The sequence below is a fragment of the Trichoderma harzianum genome (assembly GCF_003025095.1).
Source record: "Trichoderma harzianum CBS 226.95 unplaced genomic scaffold M431scaffold_4, whole genome shotgun sequence".
NCBI classification, from domain to species: domain Eukaryota; kingdom Fungi; phylum Ascomycota; class Sordariomycetes; order Hypocreales; family Hypocreaceae; genus Trichoderma; species Trichoderma harzianum.
In genome coordinates this window covers 773603-797858 of record NW_020209252.1, presented here as the reverse complement: position 1 = coordinate 797858, position 24256 = coordinate 773603, and the positions used below count along the sequence as shown (strand labels likewise).

Here is a 24256-nt window from a genome sequence, read left to right as displayed (position 1 = left end):
CACAAACGCCGAGCTGCTTGAATTGAGACCGCGCTCTGCAAACGTGCCTCGCGCAGCAGATTTCGAAATCGCAGTGTCGCCAATATTCCTATCCCTGCGCATCAATTATACGGCCCATTGGTGCACTGAGGCTCTCTTGTGCGCCTAGAACGTCTCACAATAACCTTTTCTCGGCCTAGTTCTTTCGCAGCAGCACACAATGTCCGATTCAGAGGATCCCCTTGACGCCATCGACGAGGGCGGCGATGACCTTTTCGGCGACGAGGGCGATGAGGTGGATGCCTCTCCCCAGGCGCGCATTCTAGACGACGATGATCTCGCCTCAGATCCCGAAGCATATGGCGATGCCGAGCCGCGAGAGTATGATGGGAGCCAGTCACGACAGGAAACTAAGGATAGAATCGTCATGGCCGTGCAAGCATATCGCCATCGCATCCCCAAACCGTCCGACGACTCGGTAAGTTCTTTGAAATCGCCCAAACTCTCACTTGACTATCAAAATGCTTACATATGAGCCAGCTTCGTGTGATGCGAGTTCCGAAGTTCGTCAGGTTTCTCCCCGAGCCATACGAAGAGGAAACTTTCCAACCCTCCGCGTTCGATCTTGAAAACGCCAAAGCAGAGCACCCAAAACATGTCGTCCGGGTCCGCAGAGATGCAAGCACAAACGAACTGAAAAGCAACACAAACATCTACCGGTGGAGCGATGGTTCTGTTACCATTTCCATCGCTGGCGAACACTACGAGATCAACAAGAAGGGGTTGGCTCCAGGCCCCGGACAGCCTTACGATGAATTGAAGGATGGCCATTACTACGCTGCCGCTGCCGAATTAAGTAGCAATTTATTGATGACTGTGGGCCACTTGTCAGAGCAGTACACAATCAAGCCAAACAAGGCTGTTGGAGACAATGCCCTATCTGTTTTGGCGGAGAGAATGGCTCTAGCCAGCAAGTCATCGGCCGGCGGTGAGATGATTATCAAGACAGTGGTCGATCCCGAGTTACAGAAGAAGCAAGCCGAGCTGGCCGAAAAGGAGCGGATGAAGGCACAGCGAAAGCGCGACAATGCCGTGGCCAAGATGGACGGTGGTGTGGGACGATCCGGTCGTGGTGGGCTGTCAATTGGTGGTCTGGAGGGCGCCAGGTCTGGAGCAGCCCGGAAGAGAGGAGCACCCGGTTCTGCGCGACCTAAAAGACGGCGTCCAGAGTATGACTCTGATGACGACCTGCCCCAGGGTGTCTCGCGACATGAAGACTACGACTTGGACGATGGTTTCCTGGTGGGCAGTGATGAAGAGGAGATGGAGAGCGGTGTTGATGATGATGAGGAAGAAGACATTCTGGACGATGAGGACGAGGCCCCGCGATCCAAGAGGCAGCGAACCAAGGAGCCGGAGGACGATGAAGACGCGGAGGGAGATGAGGTGGAGCCAATGGAGACCAGTGGCAGATCAGGCAGACGGCGAAACGTGATTGACGACGACGATGAATAGGGCGTTTTCAGGAAGAGATTCACACGAGGAAGACGAGAGCCATTGCTTCCGCCAAGCCTCTACTATAATGTAAACTAATTTACCAGCTGAGTGCTAGTTTGATATTGGGACAAAAGATACAAAAGGGAGACGCTGGAGCAATATGCATTTGATAGGGATTTTGAACAATATTCTCCAAATATGCTACCACATGCCATCGGTTGATGGTCGACATATCAATCTGTCTACATCGAACGATTGCTACGATGTCCTGCTCTGATGTTACTGACTCTTTAGTGTACGATCCGTAAATTACGAGTTGAGACAATGGATAATAAGACGCTCCCCAACGCCGTTTCGATCCAGGCACTTATTAGCGGTGGCAAGACAGCCCCAGTCAAAAACGTTGAGAGGAAATGTGGTCCCTGCGAAGCCTCCACTTTGGACGAGAGAATCCCTGAGAAGGGCACATGAATAGTTCTCGAGGTGAAGGGATTGAAAGAGTTGTAGTTCTAGCTGGTTAATAGTTCAGTAAACGAATCCAGTTCAATTGTTAGTACTGCCGCCTTGATGCATGTTGCTGTTACATGTCTATCGATAATGCTCCGGGCGTGCTCCTGCATGGTGCTAATGCTAAACTCTCCCCCTGTCATGCATCCGCGCCTGTCATTGAATGTTCTGGGCCGAGAAATGTGGCGCTGTGGCGCGGCTCCTGGGTGATCTCATACTTGTGCTGCTCAACAATCCATCACATGCTCGTCCTTTTAATTAGCGGCCAGGCCGTGGGAAAAACGGCAAAAGGAACGCCGGAAATGTCATCAATTGCCGTGGTGCAGGCCAGGGCGTTGCTGCAGATTCACCAGACAAACAACAAACACGGCGCCATTGACCTGATTCGCAGCGGAAACATCGATTGATTGCTCTGCCGATCTCTCGATCACGGGATTACAACGACAACTACAGAGTCCAGCTTACGATGCCTCGGCGCGCTGCGAACTGACTGAACTTGATTGAACCGACCCGAACCGACCCACTGCTTACACGCAACGTGCAACGTGCACCGACCGACGGCGGCAGCGACAGCGACAGCGTAACAGCAATAGTAACAGAAACAGCTACAGCAACAGCAGCAGCAGCAGCAGCAGAGTTGCCCTCGTGAGATGGTCTGGGGCGTCATCAGGCGTTCCTCGGCGTAACCATCAACCATGGGGCTCGTGCTGGCTGTCTGTAGGGTGGTGGTGGACGTGGCTACTTTCTGGCGCAAGGTAACGGCGCTCTCGTTGATGCTCCCCATCGCCATGATCGTCTTTCTGACGCCCTTGAAGAAGCTCCTGAGCTGGTACACGCGCAAGAACCCCGTCAAGCTGTGGCTTGAGCTGCTGCGCAATGCAGAGACGTTTGAGGAGTGGGAAGAGGCGGCGCTCCATCTCGACAACCTCCTGGGGCTCGATCTATGGTACGTAGATGAATCAGTCTTTATCAGTCTTTATTCCTGCGCTTGGGAATTGTACTAACCTATTGCTGTCTTTGAATAGGAGGAATAATCCAACGTCCAAGTACTACGACTGGGCGCTCATAACAGAGCGGCTAGACTCGCTCATCATCGCACGAGAGGAAAACAACTACGAGCAGCTCGTCAACCTGCTCCGGTCGGGTCTCGTGCGCAACCTCGGCAACATTGCTGTACCAAAACTATATAACCGATCCTTTTCTGGGACCAAATACTTGATCGAGGAATACATTGCTCAGGTGGCCGAGTCGGTCGAGGACATTAGCGCTCTCCCGACGAGTGCTGCTTCGAGCCTGCATCCAAACGAAAAGGCGTTGACGAACCAGATGAAGTTGGACTTTATTCATGACACGAGACAAGCGTTTGGGCGGACTACGTTGGTCCTTCAAGGCGGTGCAATCTTTGGTCTGTGCCATCTCGGAGTTGTCAAGGCCCTGTTTCTTAGAGGCTTGCTCCCGCGAATCATCACTGGCACAGCAACTGGTGCATTGATAGCTGCGCTGGTAGCGATACACACGGAGGAAGAGCTTCCAGGCGTTCTCCGGGGTGATGGTATCGATCTCAGCGCCTTTGCGTCCAAGGGAACTACAGAAGATGGCCAAATCCCTGCCGAGCAATCCCTGAAGTCGAGATGGGAGACTCTTTTACGGAGGATTCGACGGTTCTCGCGAGAAGGTTACTTCCTGGATGTCACCGTGCTCGAAGATTGTGTAAGAGCAAATGTTGGCGACTTGACATTTGAAGAGGCGTACAATCGTAGCAAGAGAGTGCTCAACATAACGGTGGCTACGGATGGTCTAGGGGCAGGGGTCCCAACTCTCCTGAACTACATCACCGCCCCGAACGTGGTATGTGATAACCAACGAACTTCCATAAATCCACTGTTACTGTGCTGACCTGAATAATGACAGTTGATTTGGACGGCTGCAGTCGCCTCCAATGCCTCTTCCCCATCCCTATATGGCCGCTCAAAAGCTACAATCTTGTGTAAAGATGCTCACGGCAACATTGTTCCCTGGGCTCCAGCAAACACGACCGATTTCCGTCATTGGACGCATGCTTCCTACACAGACCGCGACTCTCCCCTTCGACGAATTGCCGAGCTCTTCAACGTGAATCACTTCATCGTCAGCCAGGCAAGGCCTTATCTTATTCCCTTCTTACAGTCCGACATGCACGGGCCGTCTTTACTGGAGACACGAAGCAAGTCCACACAACTCTCAGCTTTCCTCGTTCGAGTGGTGGGGCTTGAAATCAGACATCGTTTGCGGCAACTAGATTCACTTCGTCTTCTACCGGCAAGCATTCGTCGTTTCCTTGTTGACGAGCAAGTGCCGGCGGCATCGATGACGTTAGTCCCAGAAGTGACTGCTGGCGATTTCGTTCGCTTGCTCGAGACGCCCACACGGGATACCTTGAACTACTGGATTTTACGTGGCGAGAGGAGCGTTTGGCCGGCATTGGCGGCGCTGAGGATACGATGTGCTGTGGAAAACGAATTGGATCGATCATATCAAGTGGTGCGGAAGCTCAAAGCAGGAGACCTGCGGCGTAAGGGAAGCATGGCGGCGTTTGCCGATAATGGGCGTTCCGATAATGGGCGTTAGGATGGGAACGGATAATCTGGGATAATGTTGACTTTTACTTTTTCCTCCTCTTGTATCTTTAGTCTATAGTACACGGTACCTAGTATGTTATGGGATCATCCTTAACGGATTTATGGAGGTTTAAAGGGGGGATCTATCAGTTAGGCGCCAAAGTCGTATATAAATCATTTGGAATATAATTCTTTGCCTATTTCTAAAAGTATAGGGGTTTGGCCAGCTTTGAATTCAATAGAATATCATGCTTAGCCTAAGATGGCTCGAGATTCTCCTAAATTGTTCGTTATCTGAAGGCGTACTCCTTGTTATCCGAAGGCGTACGAGAAACTCTGTCTCTGGGAGAATCCGTACTAAGAGTATGGAAAGGCAGTGTTCATCTGGGCTGTCAATAAGTTTCCCGTTGCGCAGCAACTCAGAAAGCCTCATGAGGAGAGTATTTTGGGCTGGGCTATATCAATAAACAGGAGCTGCACTGACCCTGGTTTCTGCTTTTCATCTTATTCAATCTCTATATCTGCAATTGACTTGAGGATCAAATTGGTACCAAGTGAATTACAAGCGATCCAAATTTCACCTTGGCTTCTCCTTGACATTGAAGCCGCACTCGACATTCACCTCCTTTATCAACAATCTTGTTTACTTCTCTATTAATTGCTGGAATCTTTGTTATTCTTTATTTTATATTTGAGCATAACAATAACCAGTTCAAACAACACATTTCTTGCCACACACTTGCCCGTCATGTCGTCGGCTACTCAAAACGCTCAGGCTGGAAGGGCCATAGCGTCCTTCATCTTCTTACCCGACATCAAATCCTCAGGACGCAAGCTTCTGTACGAAATCGAACAAGCAACGAAGCCATATACGTTGGCAAGCATTATGGGGCAGGCGAGATACGTCATGTGCGACCTACCGTTTTATGATACTCGGGAGACAGCTGGCACAGACCAAAGCGCAGTCTATGACCCTGCTATTAAACGTCGCTGGTACTTGACTGACGACCCTATCGGGGCCGACGACACGGCAACTGCGAGCCAATGGAAGGACCTTAGTATTTGTATCAACGAGATCAAGACTATAGTCTTCAGAGAGGCTACGATAGTCGGTCGAGAAAACGTCTTCCTTGTGGGGTTTGGAATAGGATTCGCGGTTGCGACGGCGTTTCTCTTTCAATCGGAAGAGCGCATTGGGGGGCTTTTGGGTGTTCACCCCGTGATGCCGTTTCACATTGATCTGAAATACATTGCGATAGATGGACAGACAAAGGCAGTGGAGAACGCTCGGTCGAAGATGCCTAATAAGGATGAAAGCAGCTCTGAACAGGATGAAGCCAACTCTGAAGCCTCGGCTGCAACTGTTGATGTCGATCGCGGCAATGAACAGACTCACGAAGCGAGACGCGCGCGATTGATGGGATTCCTCACATATCTTACTACTCGGTGGGAAGCGCCTACCCACAAGAGATACATCGATCGTACAGACGCTTCTACACCCGTGGTATTAATCCATGGCTTGGACGATGAGCAAATTCACTTTAAGCATGCGAAACACTCCGTGGCGATGTTTTGGCATCTTGGTTACACGGCTAAACTGAAGATCATGGATGGAGAGGGCCACAAGCTGACTCGGAACATGATTGGAGAGCTTTTTAACAGGTTTATGATGCAAAACTTGGGGAATGAAGCGGTGAGGGCACATCTTGGCGGGCTACTTTGGGAGGGAATTTTCGAACGTTGGTGCAATGAATGTTAGTAAAGACGTGATTGTGGGGAGATTCTGACGGGAGGGAGAAAAGAAGGGGTTGTTGCTCGAGTTGCTTAACAGAAGAGAAAGGGTTGTTTTATGTTCAAGTATGATTTTGAAGAAGGAAAAGGTGTGGGATATTCAGAACAGTTGATGATTTTATGTTGCAGGAGTGAAGTTTCTTAGGTATACATTCGTTAGGTTCGGCTCATTATTACTTATAGATAGTCTTAAAATATTACAAAAGTTGCTGAATACGGTTCATGAGTAGGTAAAGAGGAATGTGAAGAGCTAGCAATAACTTCAAATCTCCATCATTGAAGCCAAAGAAAGAAGGACAATGCCAAACTAAAACTCGATGAAGTTGCGATCATATATGATGAAATCCCATAAAGCTCACTTCACTAGATGACACATATATCTTGCAACATTTTAGAACTGTTGTATTGGAGTTGATAAAGGGCGATAATGCCATGACCCTGGAGATTTCTATATGCTTTGCTGTTATGTGACCACATACTTATACAAACATAATTTGATCCTCAGGGAAGAACATAGCCGCCGTCGATGAGAACATCACTGCCCGTCATGTACGTCGATGCATCGCTAGCAAGATAAAGATACAAGGCCTTGATCTCCTTAACATGGCCCTGTCTGCCCAGCGCGGCCATTCGATACGCCTCGTTGATGGCCAAAGGGTTGGCGCCCATCTTGGTGTCGAAGAAGCCGGGTGACACTATGTTGACTCTGGCAAACTCTCGCCATTCACGGGCTAGAGACTTTCCAAAGTGCGTGACAAAGGCCTTGGTGGCGTTGTACACTGGTTGGTCTACGGGCACGTTGACAATGTGACCGCTCATGCTGGATGTGATGATGAAGTTGCCGAAGCCCTGGCTTTTGAAGACCTCGCCGGCGTACTTGGAGCAGAAGACTACGCCGTCCACTATTTAGGTAGTAAGCGTGGCGTTGCGATGTTTTGACTGTCGGAGAGGATTGGTATACAGACCATTTACGGACATCTGTTTGCGGTACTCGTCTAGAGTCTGCTCTAGAATGGGTCGCGAGATTGCCATACCTTCAGGAGTGTCAGCGTTGATGAATCTGACAGTGACGTAGGTGCTTATAACTCACCCGCGTTTGCAACAAAGACATCAATCTTGCCAAAGTCTTGGACTACTTTGGCAATGTTTGTGCTCACCTGTTCGGCTTGAGAGACTGGGAGTCGCATCAGCATCAATAAGAGGCTTTAATAGTAGATACACTGCCACGTACTGTCGACTTGGTATGCGGCGGCTTTGATCTTATAAGTCTCGCCAAGGCTCTTTGCTTTCTCAACGGCCGCATCATTCCTTCGTCCCTGTATAAGCTTGACATATCGTAGTCAGGGATTATACTATTGGGGGGATCATCTTACGAGTTGTACCACAGAGCAACGTTTGCGCCCGCCTCTGCCATTGCCTCAGTCACAGCAAGACCAATACCATCTGCTGCTCCGGTAATAATGACAACCTTGTCTCTCATTTGAAACTGTTCAAACACTTTCTCAGGCGTCTCCGGGACCGGCCGCGGGAACCCGGGCCGGACCTTGGTACAGTCTTCGGTTGTCATGGACATCTTGAAGCAGTTGATATGAGTGAATCTGAACCATCTCATCCCATGGAGCAACCCCTCAACAATGCTTAAATACGGCCTTCGGAAGACCCACCCCGCTCCGGGTGGCTGTGGGCCGATCGACGGACAGATCGAAGCTAGGCTTGACTGTCGTTGGATATGGGAAGATATGGCTTCTTTAACGGAAATAGTAGGCAATAACCGATATTTATTACGATAAATCATGGGGAAACGCATTCAAGAGGGCAACGTGGTCTTCATCAAACTTTCTCTGTTATTAATGTATAGACAACTGTTAGCAACAACACTGAGAAACATTTCGTCCAGAGCATCATGGTAATCCGATTAATCCAAGCGGACTAATTTTGGATCACTTCTAATCTCGCTTTCCCTGCCCACAAGGTCCACATCCACACGCCGACTACTATAAGAACATCAACAAAACTAAAAACAAGGCTGCCTCCAAATATGAGGCTATGATATGTCCATGCATTTCCCTCATCCAAATGAACAGCTTGACACACTATCGCCCATGGTAGAACATACAACAAGTTGCTTGCTAAGCTCTGGTACAGATACCACTTGGGTCTGGTTGCTTGCAAAATAGTCGCAAGCTGCGTCGACATTGCATAAAAGATGTAGCACCAGTCAATGGTCCGCCACATGTGCGCAGTAACATCGGCGACTTCACTCGATCCGCTGATATAAAGTGCAAACGGCCGGGCGCCAAACGCCGAAAGAAAAATGGCGATGGGGACCTCGACGAGGAGAGCTATCACAAGTGACCGTAGCGCAGGGCTAATGAGACTGAAAATCTCCTTCCAGCCTGCCTTTGGCCTCCGGTTGTTGACTCCGATCAGTTGTCGCCACTGTCCCCATTTATGGCCGATGAACTGGAGAGATGTTGCCTCGAGGGCTTGTACAGGAACCATGACCAATCCCCAGCGGATGGTGTTGAAGACGCCCCAAGCAGTGGCGTAAACGGATCCTAAAGAAACAACGGTGGTAACGAGCCAAAGGTATAATGCATTTCTGATGGCTGACTCGGCGAAGAAGATGATTCCAGGCTTCAGTAAGACGCGTAGTCCTCGGAGGTTTGGCGAAAGGGATCTACTGGTCCTTGTAACGTGGTCGTCGAGTGGGAACTGACTATGCTTCCGCCACGTTGAAAAGCTCACGAAATAGAGAAAATAGGCCAATCCAGCCAATGCGGCAGTTAGGCTACACACTAGTTGAATAATGCCCTGCATATTGACTGTGGGTTCGAAGGAGCCGACATGATAGCGAGAGATGATGAGTAGATCTAAAATTATATTGACGGCAAACTTGATGGAACTGATGACCAGCGGCACATCAGGCTTATCCAAGGCCCTCGTTGCCGATGCGACGGCCGTTTCAATCGCGCCGCTCAAGACGGTGAAAGAAGTGATGCGCACATACGTCAAGCTCGCCGCCCGAACCTCCTCTGGCACAAAGCTGTCGGCGAACTTTGGGGCCGCGCCGAGAAATATCACGCTCAGGAGAAATCCCACCAGCGACTGGAACGCAATCAGAGTATGGGTCAGCTGGAGGCGCTCGGAAAGGCTTCGGGATGCCTCGTCGCCAATGATTACCCAGGCGGCTCTTGGGAGGCCCTCGTTGACGGCTTCGGAGGCGGTGTTCATGTAGGTGAAGGCGTCTGTTGTTACGACCATTGAAGAATCTATGTTTGCGACCCAGAGTTTTGAGAGTGTGCCGTAGAGGGCGGGGAGGATGAATGCTGCGACGTTGAAGAGGAGGGATCCATAATAGCGATCACGATGCAGGGCTCGCTTCCAGGAGCTCTTCTCGATAGCAAGAAGCTCTGAGTTGATGGGCGCCGACGAGTTTAATGCATCGGTTTCATGGCTCTCGGGAGTGTGGTCTCGGCTTGGGATGGACATTTTTCTTTTATCAAAGTTATTCAGCCACCAGCTGGGAAAAGACGGAGCGTAGTATCATGAAGATAAATGCCAGTCAAGGCTTGACAGTGCTAAAGAAGATGTAATCTTATTCTTCATTACATCCCGACTTTATGTTCTTTTTATATTCACATGGATGGCAGTTTATCGCGCGGGGTAGCATTGAGGTTTATGAGTAGTCGCATTAATATATTGACTTTCTCTCTGATGGTGGCGTTGATGTGCTCCCGTTTTGCGGCTGATTGGTGGGACAAGACCGAAAGTGCTTGCAACCGGGTTGTAGGCCGCCCACGCTATGGATGCGGAAACTATCTCCATGTGGTCTAGGGTCTTGGCTTTAATACAAGCTTGTGTTGGAATCTCATGATTTTGTTTGCTTTCTTCATCGGGGGGTTCTGGCTTGATTCGTTCATGGTGTACCTGTGATATCAATAGTATTAGTGCTGGATAGATCAGCTGGTGTGAGTAGACTTGCGCGACACAGCGTTGGAGACCCTCTTTGACCATCTTACGAAGTAGAGCTGAGGTACTTGTAGGACACCAGCTTCGATATCTGTATTGAGATGTTAAAGTTATCGGAGAATGGGAAATACACCAAGACACTCAACGGACTGAGACTCCTGATTAGTATTGTAGGGCAGAACTTGCGTATAGACCCTAGTAATATGCTGGCCTTATGGCCTTTTTAAGCTAGTGCTCACTATACATACATATACATCCGTGTATCGTGGCCATCGCCATGCTTTGAACCGGGACTTAACCCCAGGCTGTTAGTAAACAATCACAATTCTCTACCCATCAAGTATTTCGCTACTAGAAAATGGGACTACAGGCACTTTATCCAACGCTACCCCTCAGAGATGGAGATATTCGCCTTCTCACTATTCTCCCCGATGAATGGACAGCTGATATCTACTGCAAGATCAGTGTTGTCTCCCTCAGCGATACTCCAGAGTATGTTGCTCTCTCATACGTCTGGGGAGAAACTTTTCAAGATGGTACCTTGTACATCAACGGCTATGAGCAACGTATCGGACGTAGCCTAGAGACCGCTCTCCGCTACTATCGCCGAGCTGGATGGAGCATGCCGCTTTGGGCCGATGCTGTCTGCATTGATCAGGAAGATGTAGCGGAGCGCTCTTCTCAAGTATCAATCATGGATCGTATCTACTCGTCTGCCGCCACGGTGTTTGTCGTTCTCGGAGCTGGCATTGATCTGGCCGCTAACGATTATTTCGCAAAAGTGAAAGAGTTGCACAAATTTCGCTTCTGTGTCTACGGCCAGAGGTATTTTGAAGCAGTTTCGCCCCCAGCATGGGACGAAAGCAACTCTGAAAGATCGCTTGATGATGATAAGAAGAGTTCGATTCTTTTTTCTTTCCTGGAAAGAGCTGTCACCTTTAAGATCAATGAGCATCTGAGCACTGCACCGCAATGGGGAGGGACATTTGAAGGATCAGAAGAGTCCCAATATCCCTGGCAGACACTGATTCAAACGTTTGAAGAATTCACTCGGGAATCATGGTGGGATCGCGTATGGACCCTACAAGAGAGCGTGGTTGGCTCTTCACCCATATTCATCTATCGAACGACCGCAGTACCATGGGCCATGATAAAGGAGGCAGCTCTCACCGTGCGTGCTCATATAACCGACTGCTGCGGCTCATATCTAGCCAACGATGCTCCACCAAGATATGCCTCTGCTGTGAAGCTTCTGCTTGCTCACGTTGACAACATCGAGAAGACACGGCAAATATACGCAAAGCTCCGCCATGGCATCAAAACTGATCAGCTTGTTTTGACGTCGCTGTTCCCAAAACAAGATTTTGAGGGATCAGTAGCAGTTGAAATTGCCGGGAACCTTGATTCATACCTCCTCTACAGATATCTCTGCATGCATAATAGACGAGATGCCACCGATGCTCGGGACAAAGTCTATGCTCTTCTGTCTCTCATAAAGCTTGGAAACAGCCCCTCTTTCATTTATCCCGACTATGGTAAGGGGCTAGAAGACGTCTATATCACTGCAGCAAGGATGATTATCCAAGAATCTGGCTCACTTGACCTCTTGTCTGCAGCTGGTCGGTTGCGGAACGATAAGTTGCCTTCCTGGGTGCCAGATTGGTCTATCAGGAATGAGTTCAATGAAGACGAAACTCAGATAAATGCCTTGTTGATGTATGATGCTACTTTGGGAACAAAAGCCGCGGTCAAATTTCCAGAGAACAACAACACACTACTCGAGGTAGAAGGCATCGTCCTAGACGATGTCGCAATTCTTGGTTATACGGTCTCAGAAGGGTCTACTGATGAGGAGATGTGGCAAACAATCTTCCACTGGATGCAACTTGCCCATAGTCATTCCCCAAACACGAAATGGGTGGACTTTTGCAGGACTATCTGCACCGACTTGAGCATATGGCCCGGGGACCAAGTTTTCCGTCGCATGGGTCCTTTGACTAAAGAAATGATACAATCTCTGATGCCGTGGCGAAACCCAATCTCTGGGAGATTTACCAAAGATGTTCCTCCAGAGGATCTTATACAATCATCAGTGGAACAAATGCAGACTTGGTTCTCGGTTTGGCATACTCTTATGGGATGGCAGGCGCAGCGAGGCATGAGATCTGCAGCACCATCCCCGACGTTGACAGACTCTTTAAAAATCACCACCTCTCTCAAGAGATTTGTGATTTCATCAAAAGGATATATTGGGCTTGTCCCATATAATTCGGAAAAGGGTGATGAAATCGTTTTCTTCAAGGGGTGTCGTTTTCCGTGTGTAGCACGGCTGGTTCCTGGGTCGGATACGAAGATGAAGCGGCTCAGGGTGATTGGACCGTGTTATATTGATGGTTTCATGGATGGACAGATTGTTGCTCACGCAATAAAGCATGAAGGTGATGAAAAAGGTAATTGGGACATGATGATTGTATGCTAAATATCACTCCCTACATGACATCTTTGAGGTAAACGGCATATATAAAATGCTACTCCGCTAACATGCACTGGACACGCGAGCGCACTGTGACGTAGAGCTATGTAAGTTTCGTCTAATCTACTGCCTCAAGTGCCTTAAATTTATGTGGGCCGTCTGGGGAGCATCGAATTAGATCGAGATTGGCCAATTGAACTCAATCTGTATAATTATTGTGCCCCCACCAACTACGTAGGTAGAAACAAACGCAAAAACCTCCGCTGACAGCGGCATCGCTTTTGACTCACGTCACGGACGTTTAGCTTTTTAAATCTTGGGCATCACTTCCAATTACTTATCCTGCCCAAGCTGAATTTTTTTTCACTCTTACGCGGAACCGAAGATACCCTTTCCAACAATAACACCATCGACGATACTTAAACCCGCCTGCGTTTGCCAGCACAGTCGACATCATGTGCGGTACCTGCAACGGAGACACAGCGCCCGCCGCGAACTCGACAACAGACAATGCTGCTCCCTCGGCACAGACAAGCAACGGCGTCTATCCTGCCCGGGGCACACCGGCGTCTTCTCCCTACCAGATGGTTCAGGACTACATCTCAAATGTTGGCAGGTTCAAGATCATTGGTATGGCAATTTCCCCTCCTTCTAGTGCCCCTCCTCGTGTGCATCACAGCGACTGACCGACTGACACTGTATCTTAGAGAGCACTTTGAGAGAAGGAGAGCAGGTATGAATCCTCAATTCCTACGTCGACCCGACTTCTTTTTCTTTTCTACGATATTCACATCCGCTACTAGTTTGCGAACGCCTTCTTCGACCTCGAAACCAAGATCAAGATCGCCAAAGCACTGTCAGTAAACAGCATCACAATCACAATATACGATGAACCGCATACTAACACAGTTGGTAAAGTGATAACTTCGGTGTAGACTACATCGAGTTGACCAGCCCTGTAGCTAGTCAAGCTTCATTTGATGACTGCAAGGCCATCTGTCAGCTTGGTCTCAAGGTTCGTTCTCAATTGCTTTAGTTTGATAGCGGGACAGTCGTCGCTCTCAATAAGTGGGACATATAACTAAGCACTATGCATATCTAGGCCAAGATCCTTACGCACGTCCGCTGTAATATGGAGGATGCGAAGAAGGCAGTCGAGTGCGGCGTGGATGGCGTCGACCTGGTAGCCTCCCTCGTCTAATCCTCTTTCGATTGCTCAACAGCTTATGCCATGTTAGGTTATTGGAACATCAAGCTTCCTCCGGGAATATTCCCATGGTAAGAGCATGGAAATGATTAAGGACATTGCGATGGAGGTCATTGCCTATGTCAAGAGGTTCGCTAGCCACCGACAAGTTGACCCATGCCGCCGTAATGAGAGCTAACTTAAGTTTAGCAAGGGTGTTGAAGTCCGCTTTTCAAGTGAGGATTCCTTCAGGAGCAACCTCGTCGATATCCTACACCTCTACCAAGCTTGTGACAAGGCTGGTGTCGACCGAGTGTACGGACATCTTTTCCCACCGTGTCGCATGCGTTCGGTTAGCTAACGGATCCCAGAGGTGTCGCCGATACCGTTGGCGGAGCCACGCCAAGGATGGTCTACGACTTGATCAGGACACTGAGAGGTGAGTTCCCGCGTCTTCTGATATCACCTGCAGATTCCTGTAACTAACTCATATGTATAGGCGTTGTGGGCTGCGACATAGGTAACCTTGGCCATCATCTAGCTCCCAACTTATGAAACCCTCAGCTAACGCTGACCCCAGAGACACATTTTCACGACGATACTGGCTGCGCAGTTGCAAATGCACACTCCGCGCTCGAAGCTGGAGCCACACATGTCGATACCTCAGTATTAGGAATCGGCGAACGCAATGGCATCACTCCGCTGTAAGTAGGAGAACCGTCTGTCTTGAGGAACAGCAAAACCGCTGACCCCAAGAGAAGTGGTGCTTTGATGGCCCGAATGGTTGTAACAGCACCGGACTATGTCAAGTCCAAGTATAATCTCAAGGCATTGAAGAGCTTAGAAACCCTGGTTGCCGATGCCGTCCAGGTCAACATCCCAGTAAGGACAAGGAGAGCATTCTGAACTCTGATGTGTTGAGCTAATCTCGTTCCTAGTTCAACAATCCCGTGACGGGCTTCTGTGTACGTTAACCCCTGTGTCCAAGCATACTTATGTTGTTCCCGCTAACCTTGAGATAGGCATTGTAAGCTATTCATTGATCAATGACGGTTACCTGACTCTATTCTAACTAACTCTCACTCAGCACTCACAAGGCTGGCATCCATGCTAAGGGTACGATGAAGAAGTTGCAGTCACCCCTATTCCAGCGCTAACTGTGTTACAGCTATTCTTGCTAACCCATCAACCTACGAGATCATCAATCCCCATGACTTCGGAAGTGCGTCCACGCCCACCACCCTTTTTATCAAGTCCTCTATGCTAACGTCTACTTTTAGTGACTCGCTATGTCTCCATTAATTCAAGAATTACAGGCTGGAATGCTGTCAAGGCCCGAATCGAGCAGCTTGGCCTGGGCTCAGAGTTCTCTGATGATCAAGTCAAGGAAGTGTACGCATCTCCCCTCTCCTCCGCGGTTTTTCACTGCACGGGCGATATTGACACTATGCGCAGGACTGCCAAGATCAAGCAAATGGCGGACATTCGCCCCCTGGCTATTGACGACACAGACTCAATCATTAGATCTTACCATCTAGATATAAAGGTATAAGCTTGAGACGAACGAGGTTGTATACTCCATGAAGGCGTTTGCAGAAGAGGATGCAAAAATTTGGGTATTTCGATTAGATGATGATAGATCAATGAAAGAAATAAGATCTAGGCGTTCATCGCCACAACAATAGCATGCTATGCTCGACACTATTTTAAAGTCCTATGCACGCTGCTTCTCCGTTGCGTATTGGGTTGTTGTTAGGCTAGCTAGGCCTTGGCCAATGATTCGAAGTTAATGGGCTGGCTGTGCGGGATGGTAGTCTATATTATGAACGAAAATGGATCAAGTTGTAAATCAGTCAACAGATTTATCAGATGCAGGCTGTTACATCGCAATAGTAGCTTCGTCATCCAGGTAATTTTATGATATGCTCGGCTTCTTTCAGAATGTCTAATGTAATGTGCAAAATTACACGTGTATGCTATCTGTTGCCTTGCCGAAAACATCTGATCCCCGGAAAGCGAAGGAAGCGTCCATATTTGACATATAATCGGAATGTTCACGATACTGGATTCAGACTTCTCTCGACCTTAATGATGGTGGAGTCTTCAGGAGTTGGGTAAAAGTAGTTCGTGCTAGGGAATAGTGTGGTTTGAAGATGCGTCACGTATAGGGCTCATTTTGATGTCGGAGTTCCAACAAAGACGCTAAGGCGGGTTGGTGGAGTGGTCTAACACGTGCGACTCAAGATAATATCTTGATCCTTCAAAAGGATTTCGCATCTCGCAAGAGGCGTGGGTTCGAATCCCACACCCGTCAGTCTTTCTTTTTTATATTTTTTCCATCACAATCTCTTTGTGTGTAAACGCTGTCTGTGAGTAGGAGATATGGATGGGGCTTTTCTCTTTTATTACCGGTCGCTCTCTTTGCGTCCGTCTCCGTGGGTGAGAAATGGCGCCCATACATGTACTTTAGACATCATACATGTACAGGTGACTAGGGACATGGAGAGAGCGTTGAAGTCTCAATCGACGGCGCATATTGGATAGACATATTAATCATCATCCTATTATTGTATTTTCACACCATCTTAAGCTATTTACAACCCAATACTTAAGATTTACATAATTGACATTGCAAAAAGCTTCAAACTCTTCTCGTACAACAAGAAATTAGGTCTCATGTAAATGGGTATGGGACCGAGGGATTCGGAGCATCTCCATCGCAAGAATACATCGGATCCCGAGGTCCAAGATAGCCTACACACTTTTTGCAGTTAAGCAAAGTGTCAGGATCCCACTTTCGCTTTATTTGAAGCAACTTGGCATAGTGCTTCCCGAAGAAAACATGTTGCCAATCCGGCTCCTCAGGATCAGCCTCGTTCAGGTACGCCGCCTGGACAACAAGAGGCTCCTTGATAATGTCCAAGGCCGCTCGGGCTGCTGCGGTGATTTGCATAGCAGTTGCATCCGGTGTATCTGGAGACCATGCAGCTGAAGAAACAAAATGCCACAGCGCGTCTCGCCAGGCAGGGTTTACACTTGTCTCCTGGTCTGAATCTGGAGTATTGCTAGGTACGGATGTTAAGAATTGAAACTGTACCTGTGGTGCCGGTTGCGCTCCAAGCTGGTCAACCACCTTTTGCATGGCCTTCAGGGTGCTGTTAACTAATGAGTTCACTTTTGTCAGAGACTCGAAGTTGTCTTTGGTGATGAGACGACTAGTGGTTATGAGTGAAACCCCAACAGCTGAAAGGTAGTTCCAGTATTCTGTGTTGCCGATATAGAAGGCGTTCTGATCAGGGTACAGCGCATATGAATCCAATGTAATATTCACACCGGGCATGTTGGTAATGAGGCTGCGAAAAGACGCAGTTACCGATTGCAGTGTTTGCAACGGCTTCTCACCACCTGGTAGCATTTCCATCATCGAGAGCGACGTTGGAGAAATACCATTATAGCCAGCGATACGATTCTCAGACCATGTAATCTGTTGATCGGCTAAAGTTGTAAGGATGTCGCGCAGGAGCGTATTCTGGGTTATGTTATCCGTGGGAGGAGTGAGAGTGGCCTCCAATCGCCAGTTTGCCCATGCCACTTGAGGCTGTAGCTGAAACTTGTAGTTGATAAGAATCGCGTACGATTGCCCTCCGCCGCCACGCATTGCCCAAAATAGATCAGGGTCGTTGCATTTGTTAATTGTACGGAATACTCCGTCCATGGTAACGACATCAAACTCGATTGCTTGATCAGCCATCAGCCCGACACTCGGAGCAAGAGGGCCATGGCCACCACCTTGGCCAAATCCTCCAGCAATGCCAACAGAAGGACATCCACCAACTGTGACCATCATGCCTTGCTTGCTAAAGAATGCAACGGCATCTTCTGCAATGACACCGGCTCCGATTACACCCACGTTTTGTCTGTTGGAGGTAGAGCAGTTGCGGGCAGTAAAGGAAGAATGGAACGACATGTTTTTGAGATTATAGACACGAAGAGCCAAAGTGTTGGCAGCAGCACTGCGTCCTAGAACATCGTGGCCAGTATTTTTCACAACGAGACGGATCCCATGACGTCTCACGAATCCGAGAGTGGCCGTGACATCCGCAGCCTCTTCGGCATCGACATAAAGTGCAGACAGTCTTCCCAGCGCACACGTCGGCCCCTGAGGCTGAAGAAAGCCAGGATAGCAATTCGCCGAACCACAAGCTTCCCATTGAGTTATGTCCATGGCGCCATATACGGTCCCTCGAAATTGAGCACTGGTATAATTTTGCCGAGTATCGGCGCAGTCGGTGTTGTTGAAGTTGGGGGAGCTTGGGAAGCAGGGGCTGGCAAGCATTGTTGTAATCTTCAGACGCCCTGCTATAGTCTGGTTGAAGGCCTCCCACTGTGCGATCGTTGGCCAGCAAGGCTGGCCCGGTTGACAAGTGAAGCTGGTTGTGGTAGCATTTTGTGCTTTGATGACGGGGCTGAAAAGCTGTGTAGCGAAAAAGAAGGCTGCCGCATAATACATGGTTGACACATATTATGATAGAAGTAGAATGGTTAAAGAAGGTTCATGACTTCCTACTTGTAGTGATGTAGAGTAGTGTTTATATATTGCCTACTCACGCTCGCAATTGATGTGAAAAGACAGAGAGCTGCAGCTCATCCTACGTAGGTCATCAGACCGATAGGGTCTTCTCTATTGGTCTTCTCTATCATCCTTCAGAGCGCTTGTGGTAGCTGATACGAGTTCATGCGTATGGGCGGTCTCTTGGCAACAGCTGACGATAAACTTCTACTCACAATCCAGTACGACAGAGATGCGAAACTTTGCTGTCCCCATTTCGGCTATCTACGTAAAGGCGAGCTGTTCAAAAGCGTGTACAGCCTACTGTCGCCATATGGACTCACTAGAGCCACTCTGCGGTGCATTTACATGTCGGTGAGATCTTGTCGTTGAGTTGAATGTTGTTCAACTTGGGGCTTCACAAGTGTATTTGGTTAGGCATCGTATCCTAAGCGAGGCAGCCCCAAGCATGCATTATGCATTAGCTCAAGAAAATGGATGCGGCTCCATTAAACTGGACTACCGAAGATCATATGATGCTGTTATGGATAGTTACTGCGGAATTAACAATATATATAAACCAGGATCATTATAATGTTGGGGATATCTTCCTTCAATTACCTCATGATGGTCACAGGCCTCGCTGAAATTGTCACGTATCATGTCAGGCTGCTGCTTTTCGCCATGAAATGACCGAAAAAGGCTAAATAAAGTATGACAGATGTGCGCAAAAAGTTGACTTGAGTAGAGAAGTGATCATACGAAGAACGGTGCTCCCCTCGATCGTGATGGAAGAAACCCAACTACACCCGTTTCACTGCCTAGTACTCGGTAAAAGAAGAAAAGAAATTGGAGAGACCGAGGAATCATGTAGAATAAAGAAAATTAAAGAAGACTGCGTTTGTTATTATGGCATCATTTGCCGTTTCGGAATGGCGAGGCACATCTCGTTAATCTTCAATGTAAATGACCCATTGGCACACCGCTATTTGTGCAACGCGCAATTTTCAACGGGGAACGATGACCACAGGTTAACCAATAGCTAGAAGATTCACTTTACTGACAAAGCCAGTCATCGCTCAAAACTGGAGCTGCTTTTACTGCGGCGATAAATACGTGGTTTCTTTAAACACATGTATGTTTTCTGCAATCTTCGTCGTAACGCTCCACCGTAAATAAATGCCGATGTTTTAGAACCAACACTTGTTTCAACATATATTACCAACTGCCGAAAGACATCACTTTTATCTATAACCTAACGGTGGGTAGTACTAAAAGTTCTCTATTAGTAGCGCTCGGAATAATGTATACCGTGATGCGAGAACCTTGGATGAGCCGTCGAAACGAGTATTACAACAGCAAACGAGTTATAGTATTAAAAGAAAATTGTCCAAAAGATCCCAGGTTAACACAAACTAGGCATTCCTCAATGCTCCCACACAGAGTGTCCGGACATATGGCAAAGTCCCTATAAGTCACCTATTACCTTCACCCGCCTCTTCTCAGCGAACTCATAAAGCATATTCCAGCTTTTGCATTCATGTGCAGTGCCCCAACCATCAATATCCGGCTTGAATACTCCATTTTCGTCGACAACAACCTTCTCCAGAGTTGTGTCTCCCGTGCACATTATTGATTGGCGGAGGTATTCGAAACAGTGATTCAGATGATCGTCGTCAAAGTTCTTTGTCCGAAAGGCGGTCCTGATTGCTACCTTTTTGTCGCTGCGATTAGATTCGTGGTCATCCATGAATGTACAAGTTCGCGACTTACTAGGCAGTGTATTTGGTGAAACATTGATATGCCGTATCCTTCTCGCACAATTCCATCATCCTCATCTTCCAAGGGAAACCCGCCGGAGAGACCATACTTTTCTGGATCTGAAACGATGATAAATCCTCCACCTCCTATGTCCAAAATGGCGAGTCATCAGTGTTTGTCAAAGGCAAGCAAGAAGGTTTTGATATGAGGAGGGGACATGGCATTTTTCACAAGCAATAACATACGCGGTTGCAGTGCATCCCAGAGTGTCAGGCTTTCTGACTCCGATACTGGAGAATCTTTAAATATATCGCGATATGTCTGATTTGGTGTGAATAGAACTTGCTCTCTTGGAACTATGTCTTGAATCAGTCATCAGCTAACCATCTTGAAGACACTTGACTCACTGGCACCAAAGACAGCATCAGTTCTTAGTGTCCCGTATCCCTCAGTGATACTAGGCGATTTGAATAGAAAACCAGCTATAAAGATTAAAATTGTGACAATGTAGACACTGCATAGTATGTAGAATCGCTGCTTCCAGCGAGTAGATGCATTATCGAAAGCGGACTCAAACGATGCAATGTGCTGGTATTTAGGAACTGAGTCCTCGGTAGTCAATCGAAGCCAACGCGGCCAATGCATATTACCGGAAAATTTGGGTTATGATTTGAGATCTGATCATTGGAATTTTGCTTTGGTTATTGAAACGAGAACCGGCGAGCCAAGGAATATGCCTCCGTGTATAGGATTGCTGTAGGATGGCTGGGAAAGTGTTTGCGCGCCGTATACTATTCGTGCACTTTAGGCCAATCTTGTGAGGCGCTAATATCCCTGCACATTGTTTGACAAAGTACCATTGGAATCTCTTTGGTTCATCCTTTGGGGCGAAGGAAGGCGTAGAGTAAATGGGACGCATCGTGCAGCCGAGCATGCGTCACCAACATGCATACGGGTGGTACGGCATGCGCCAAAATCAGCTTGTGATTCCAGACGATGGAGCCAGCCCATATTATATCACATTAGGCATCTCGGCTTGCAGTTTCCCCTGTACTAAAAATAAGCTCTTTGACACGGAGGATCAACGTCTGCTTTTTGGGTGACGCCGGAAATGTCCATGGAGAAATGTCTAGTTCTGGACATCAATGGTTTAACCATCTATCGACTTTACGAGTAAGGCCTGTACACGGAACAGAAAGTGATTGCCCTTCAGAGTATCAAAAACACATTAAATTTAGCGAAAGCGATTCTGCTTATGCAGACTCTACACATAGGTGTTCATTCTTCAGATTCCTCATCTTTAAGATCTATCTTCGAGCTTGATTCAATTTTACTACTCTACTGCTCTGTTTCAAAATATTTCAGGCAGATCCATTTCCCCATGTTTGTAAACTGCTTCCTTGAGTATGATTTGGTTCGTTTGCATCCAATCCAGGATAGCCTTGGGATCTCGGCAGGTGTGCTATCAGATGAAGTCAGTTATGCGTCTTTGGAAACCAGTAAGCTGCGCCTTAATCGTGGCTAAAGTCTTACCATAGTGCTAAAATCGGGTACTGGATCAGCATAACCATTGATCCAGTGGTACACAATCAGAGTAGTATCGCCATGACACATGATGGATTCGCGCAGCATATCGACGCAATGATCTGACCAAATTATTTATGTTAATGAGAACTCGAATTTGATGTTCAAAATGCTATCTCACCTGCATGACCTTGTAGATACGGCTGTGTGTACCAATCAGGCTGGGTCTCTTTGTAATAATCGAGATAGATGAATTTCCGAAGCATGTTCTACGTCGACAAAGAGTCAGTATCCGTAGCTTTAATCCCATTAAGATGAGATAGACTGACCAGACAGTGGATTTGATGGAAAAATCCCAAGCTGGCCATATAACCGATGTTTTGTGTCTCATTGAGATGAACTGCCGTCTTGAGTGGATAGCTTGTGGATGCTCGCGCATCTTCTGTCGAAATGTTCAGCACTGGAGGATAGTCTGGCATCGTTTCTGGATCCAAAGGTAGTCAGAAAGGATGCTGGAGAGCAGAATAGCGGACCTTCGGTTATTTTGACCAACATACTACTGCCAGCTTCAGTGAAGCGACCCCAGGTTTGATCCATCTCGGGAGTTGGAGGGCCACTGTATGCACTTCTTTTGAACAGCGAACCATTGAATCGTTGCTCGTGCGTCTCAAAATTTATTCCGTTGTCTAAAATCTTAGCCTTGTGAGCGGGACATTTGGACAAGAGGTTCTTACAGAGTCTGAGGTGAGAGGTGTCTGCAAACGTAAGACCTTTCTCAACTGTTCCTCTTCGAGAATTGTAACCAATGACAATTCCTGTAAGAAGCGAGGTTACCGTTACGGTGGCATATAGCAACCAGGAGAGCTTTAACCTTGTCAATGGCAATGGTTGTCTCTCATTTCTCTCGGAAGTACCATTGCTAAGGAAGGCCTCTTCTTCTTCTCCCTCTACGGAAGAGTAGTCATACTCCTTGTGCCCTAACATTGGAAAAGGGAGTCGGATTGAATCTACCGAAGTAAAAGGAGCTAGAGAGGATTCTTTAGCGAATATGTGATTGAAGAAGAATATGAGGCACAATGAAGAATGACTGTAGGGAAAATGTCAAAGACAAAAAGAAATGATGGGGATGTTGATGGAGACCTGTTGGGATCTTAGAATAAGTTGGGCAAGCATCTGAAGTCGGAATATGAACTCCGTAAGTCAAATCCCCGCGACAACATACGAGGCATATTCAACCATACCTATACAACGAGGCAAGGAGCGCGATCGCCAGGAGACAGAGCAAACTCTGAATGAGCGGACCCCAAACTTCCCGTCCAATCCCCCGCCGAATGGATGAAGATTGGTTTACCTAGGACATTGCTATTTTTGTCAAGGTCGGTGGAACCTAGAGATAGTATATGGAACTTTTGAAGATACAACGGGGTGTCATGATCCTTGTGATGTCTTTACAGTACCAGTCCAACAGTCCAATAGTCTATTCCCCGATGGGTACTCAAGTCATACTCATACCCTTGTTGATCATATGTGAAAAGATCCCTCGGCTTGCAAGTTGTCGAAAGTAACTAGGGCTGGATAACCTGGGGGCTCTTCGTGTCAATGACCAACATCACCAACAATATCAGTTCTTTTGGTATCATTGGCTAGTTTTACAAGCGATGGATCAAATCTTCTCCTAGGATTGGCTACCAAGCAGAGTCAGACGTCTTGATCTTCTGTGCCGCCATATCCATGTAAATGTTAATTGCCACCATAGATCCTCCTCCAGGAAGCGCAATCCTGGCATCAAGAGATGGCGAGTAAACTCGCGCAAATAAAAAAGGATTTCTAATTGCAAAAGTTCCATGCGTCATTTATTTGAACGAGTGGTCTTGTTTGCGTATTCCTGCATGTATCTCTTCTCAAGATCAGGAGGAATGTACCGAGGCAAAGATAGGTGGGAGGCTTAACCGCGACTTCAGAATCCATTCAAACTCACTAAATATAGATACTTGTAGTTACTGCGGTTGCTAAACTTGTGGTGGAACAGGCAACAAAATTTTCCGGGCGACCATATATGCAATCTACTACAGTTGAAAGTAAACCGACGAGCCCTCATGAGTATCATGTCTCACATCTAAAACGAGTTCGCGCAACACACAATCCAAGAGTGACGGATGGGATGCAACGAAGACGATGAGTGTTGAACAGGGGAATGGATCAAAGCACCGCGACAATATATAAGCGCTTATTAGCGCTGTTTGGCTTGCTAAGTTGTTCTGCTATGGTAGTATCGCGTGCCTTGCAGCTCTGTCCAACACACAGTATTGACCGAGGTACAGAATGGTAGTGAGGAGGCATGAACTTCTCGGCGAGATAGCGAATTGGGCTAGAAAGGTCGGTGTCCCCCTAATGCAAGCGGAATGGATAGACTGGGTGAT

General features: G+C 47.8%; 10 protein-coding genes and 1 non-coding gene across 11 annotated transcripts; 6 read left to right on the top strand and 5 right to left on the bottom strand.

Annotated features, from left to right (window-relative positions):
* Nucleotides 1–49: 49 nt before the first annotated feature.
* M431DRAFT_111451 (hypothetical protein) lies at nt 50–1706 on the top strand. Its single transcript, XM_024911798.1, has 2 exons — nt 50–457; nt 520–1706. The coding sequence occupies exons 1-2, from the start codon at nt 200–202 to the stop codon at nt 1492–1494; spliced, it is 1233 nt and encodes a 410-aa protein (XP_024776157.1). The 5' UTR covers nt 50–199; the 3' UTR covers nt 1495–1706.
* Nucleotides 1707–2771: 1065 nt separating this feature from the next.
* M431DRAFT_80312 (hypothetical protein) lies at nt 2772–4590 on the top strand (the record flags this gene model as incomplete). The annotated part of the gene is made up of 3 exons (XM_024922929.1): nt 2772–2929; nt 3009–3831; nt 3895–4590. The coding sequence occupies 3 exons, from the start codon at nt 2772–2774 to the stop codon at nt 4588–4590; spliced, it is 1677 nt and encodes a 558-aa protein (XP_024776156.1).
* Nucleotides 4591–5328: 738 nt separating this feature from the next.
* Nucleotides 5329–6339, top strand: M431DRAFT_492948 (hypothetical protein; the record flags this gene model as incomplete). Its single annotated transcript, XM_024917060.1, has 1 exon — nt 5329–6339. One exon carries the CDS (start codon nt 5329–5331, stop codon nt 6337–6339), a length of 1011 nt encoding a protein of 336 aa, XP_024776155.1.
* A 431-nt stretch (nt 6340–6770) lies between these two features.
* On the bottom strand, nt 6771–7964 carry M431DRAFT_506231 (hypothetical protein). The gene is made up of 5 exons (XM_024918774.1): nt 7745–7964; nt 7603–7679; nt 7462–7545; nt 7337–7405; nt 6771–7273 (listed from the first exon to the last, which is right to left on the bottom strand). Exons 1-5 carry the CDS (start codon nt 7942–7944, stop codon nt 6873–6875), a joined length of 831 nt encoding a protein of 276 aa, XP_024776154.1. The 5' UTR covers nt 7945–7964; the 3' UTR covers nt 6771–6872.
* Nucleotides 7965–8194: 230 nt separating this feature from the next.
* On the bottom strand, nt 8195–9994 carry M431DRAFT_506230 (hypothetical protein). The gene has a single exon (XM_024918773.1). It carries the CDS (start codon nt 9861–9863, stop codon nt 8301–8303), a length of 1563 nt encoding a protein of 520 aa, XP_024776153.1. The 5' UTR covers nt 9864–9994; the 3' UTR covers nt 8195–8300.
* A 707-nt stretch (nt 9995–10701) lies between these two features.
* On the top strand, nt 10702–12822 carry M431DRAFT_3641 (hypothetical protein; the record flags this gene model as incomplete). Its single annotated transcript, XM_024914589.1, has 1 exon — nt 10702–12822. The coding sequence occupies one exon, from the start codon at nt 10702–10704 to the stop codon at nt 12820–12822; it is 2121 nt and encodes a 706-aa protein (XP_024776152.1).
* A 255-nt stretch (nt 12823–13077) lies between these two features.
* M431DRAFT_506228 (hypothetical protein) lies at nt 13078–15849 on the top strand. Its single transcript, XM_024918772.1, has 17 exons — nt 13078–13446; nt 13524–13549; nt 13620–13672; nt 13735–13831; nt 13919–13999; nt 14055–14152; nt 14213–14317; nt 14374–14441; nt 14502–14522; nt 14583–14706; nt 14764–14884; nt 14941–14967; nt 14990–14994; nt 15090–15118; nt 15171–15224; nt 15283–15394; nt 15458–15849. The coding sequence occupies exons 1-17, from the start codon at nt 13272–13274 to the stop codon at nt 15552–15554; spliced, it is 1293 nt and encodes a 430-aa protein (XP_024776151.1). The 5' UTR covers nt 13078–13271; the 3' UTR covers nt 15555–15849.
* Nucleotides 15850–16208: 359 nt separating this feature from the next.
* Nucleotides 16209–16316, top strand: M431DRAFT_t73. Its single transcript has one exon. It is a non-coding gene; the product is annotated as a tRNA-Leu (tRNA).
* A 360-nt stretch (nt 16317–16676) lies between these two features.
* M431DRAFT_80409 (hypothetical protein) lies at nt 16677–18512 on the bottom strand (the record flags this gene model as incomplete). Its single annotated transcript, XM_024922940.1, has 2 exons — nt 16677–17135; nt 17166–18512. 2 exons carry the CDS (start codon nt 18510–18512, stop codon nt 16677–16679), a joined length of 1806 nt encoding a protein of 601 aa, XP_024776150.1.
* Nucleotides 18513–20019: 1507 nt separating this feature from the next.
* Nucleotides 20020–20957, bottom strand: M431DRAFT_492942 (hypothetical protein; the record flags this gene model as incomplete). Its single annotated transcript, XM_024917059.1, has 4 exons — nt 20020–20265; nt 20325–20458; nt 20558–20668; nt 20720–20957. 4 exons carry the CDS (start codon nt 20955–20957, stop codon nt 20020–20022), a joined length of 729 nt encoding a protein of 242 aa, XP_024776149.1.
* Nucleotides 20958–21663: 706 nt separating this feature from the next.
* On the bottom strand, nt 21664–23065 carry M431DRAFT_480153 (hypothetical protein; the record flags this gene model as incomplete). Its single annotated transcript, XM_024915839.1, has 6 exons — nt 21664–21774; nt 21846–21958; nt 22018–22105; nt 22166–22320; nt 22394–22813; nt 23059–23065. 6 exons carry the CDS (start codon nt 23063–23065, stop codon nt 21664–21666), a joined length of 894 nt encoding a protein of 297 aa, XP_024776148.1.
* Between the last annotated feature and the right edge of the window lie 1191 nt (nt 23066–24256).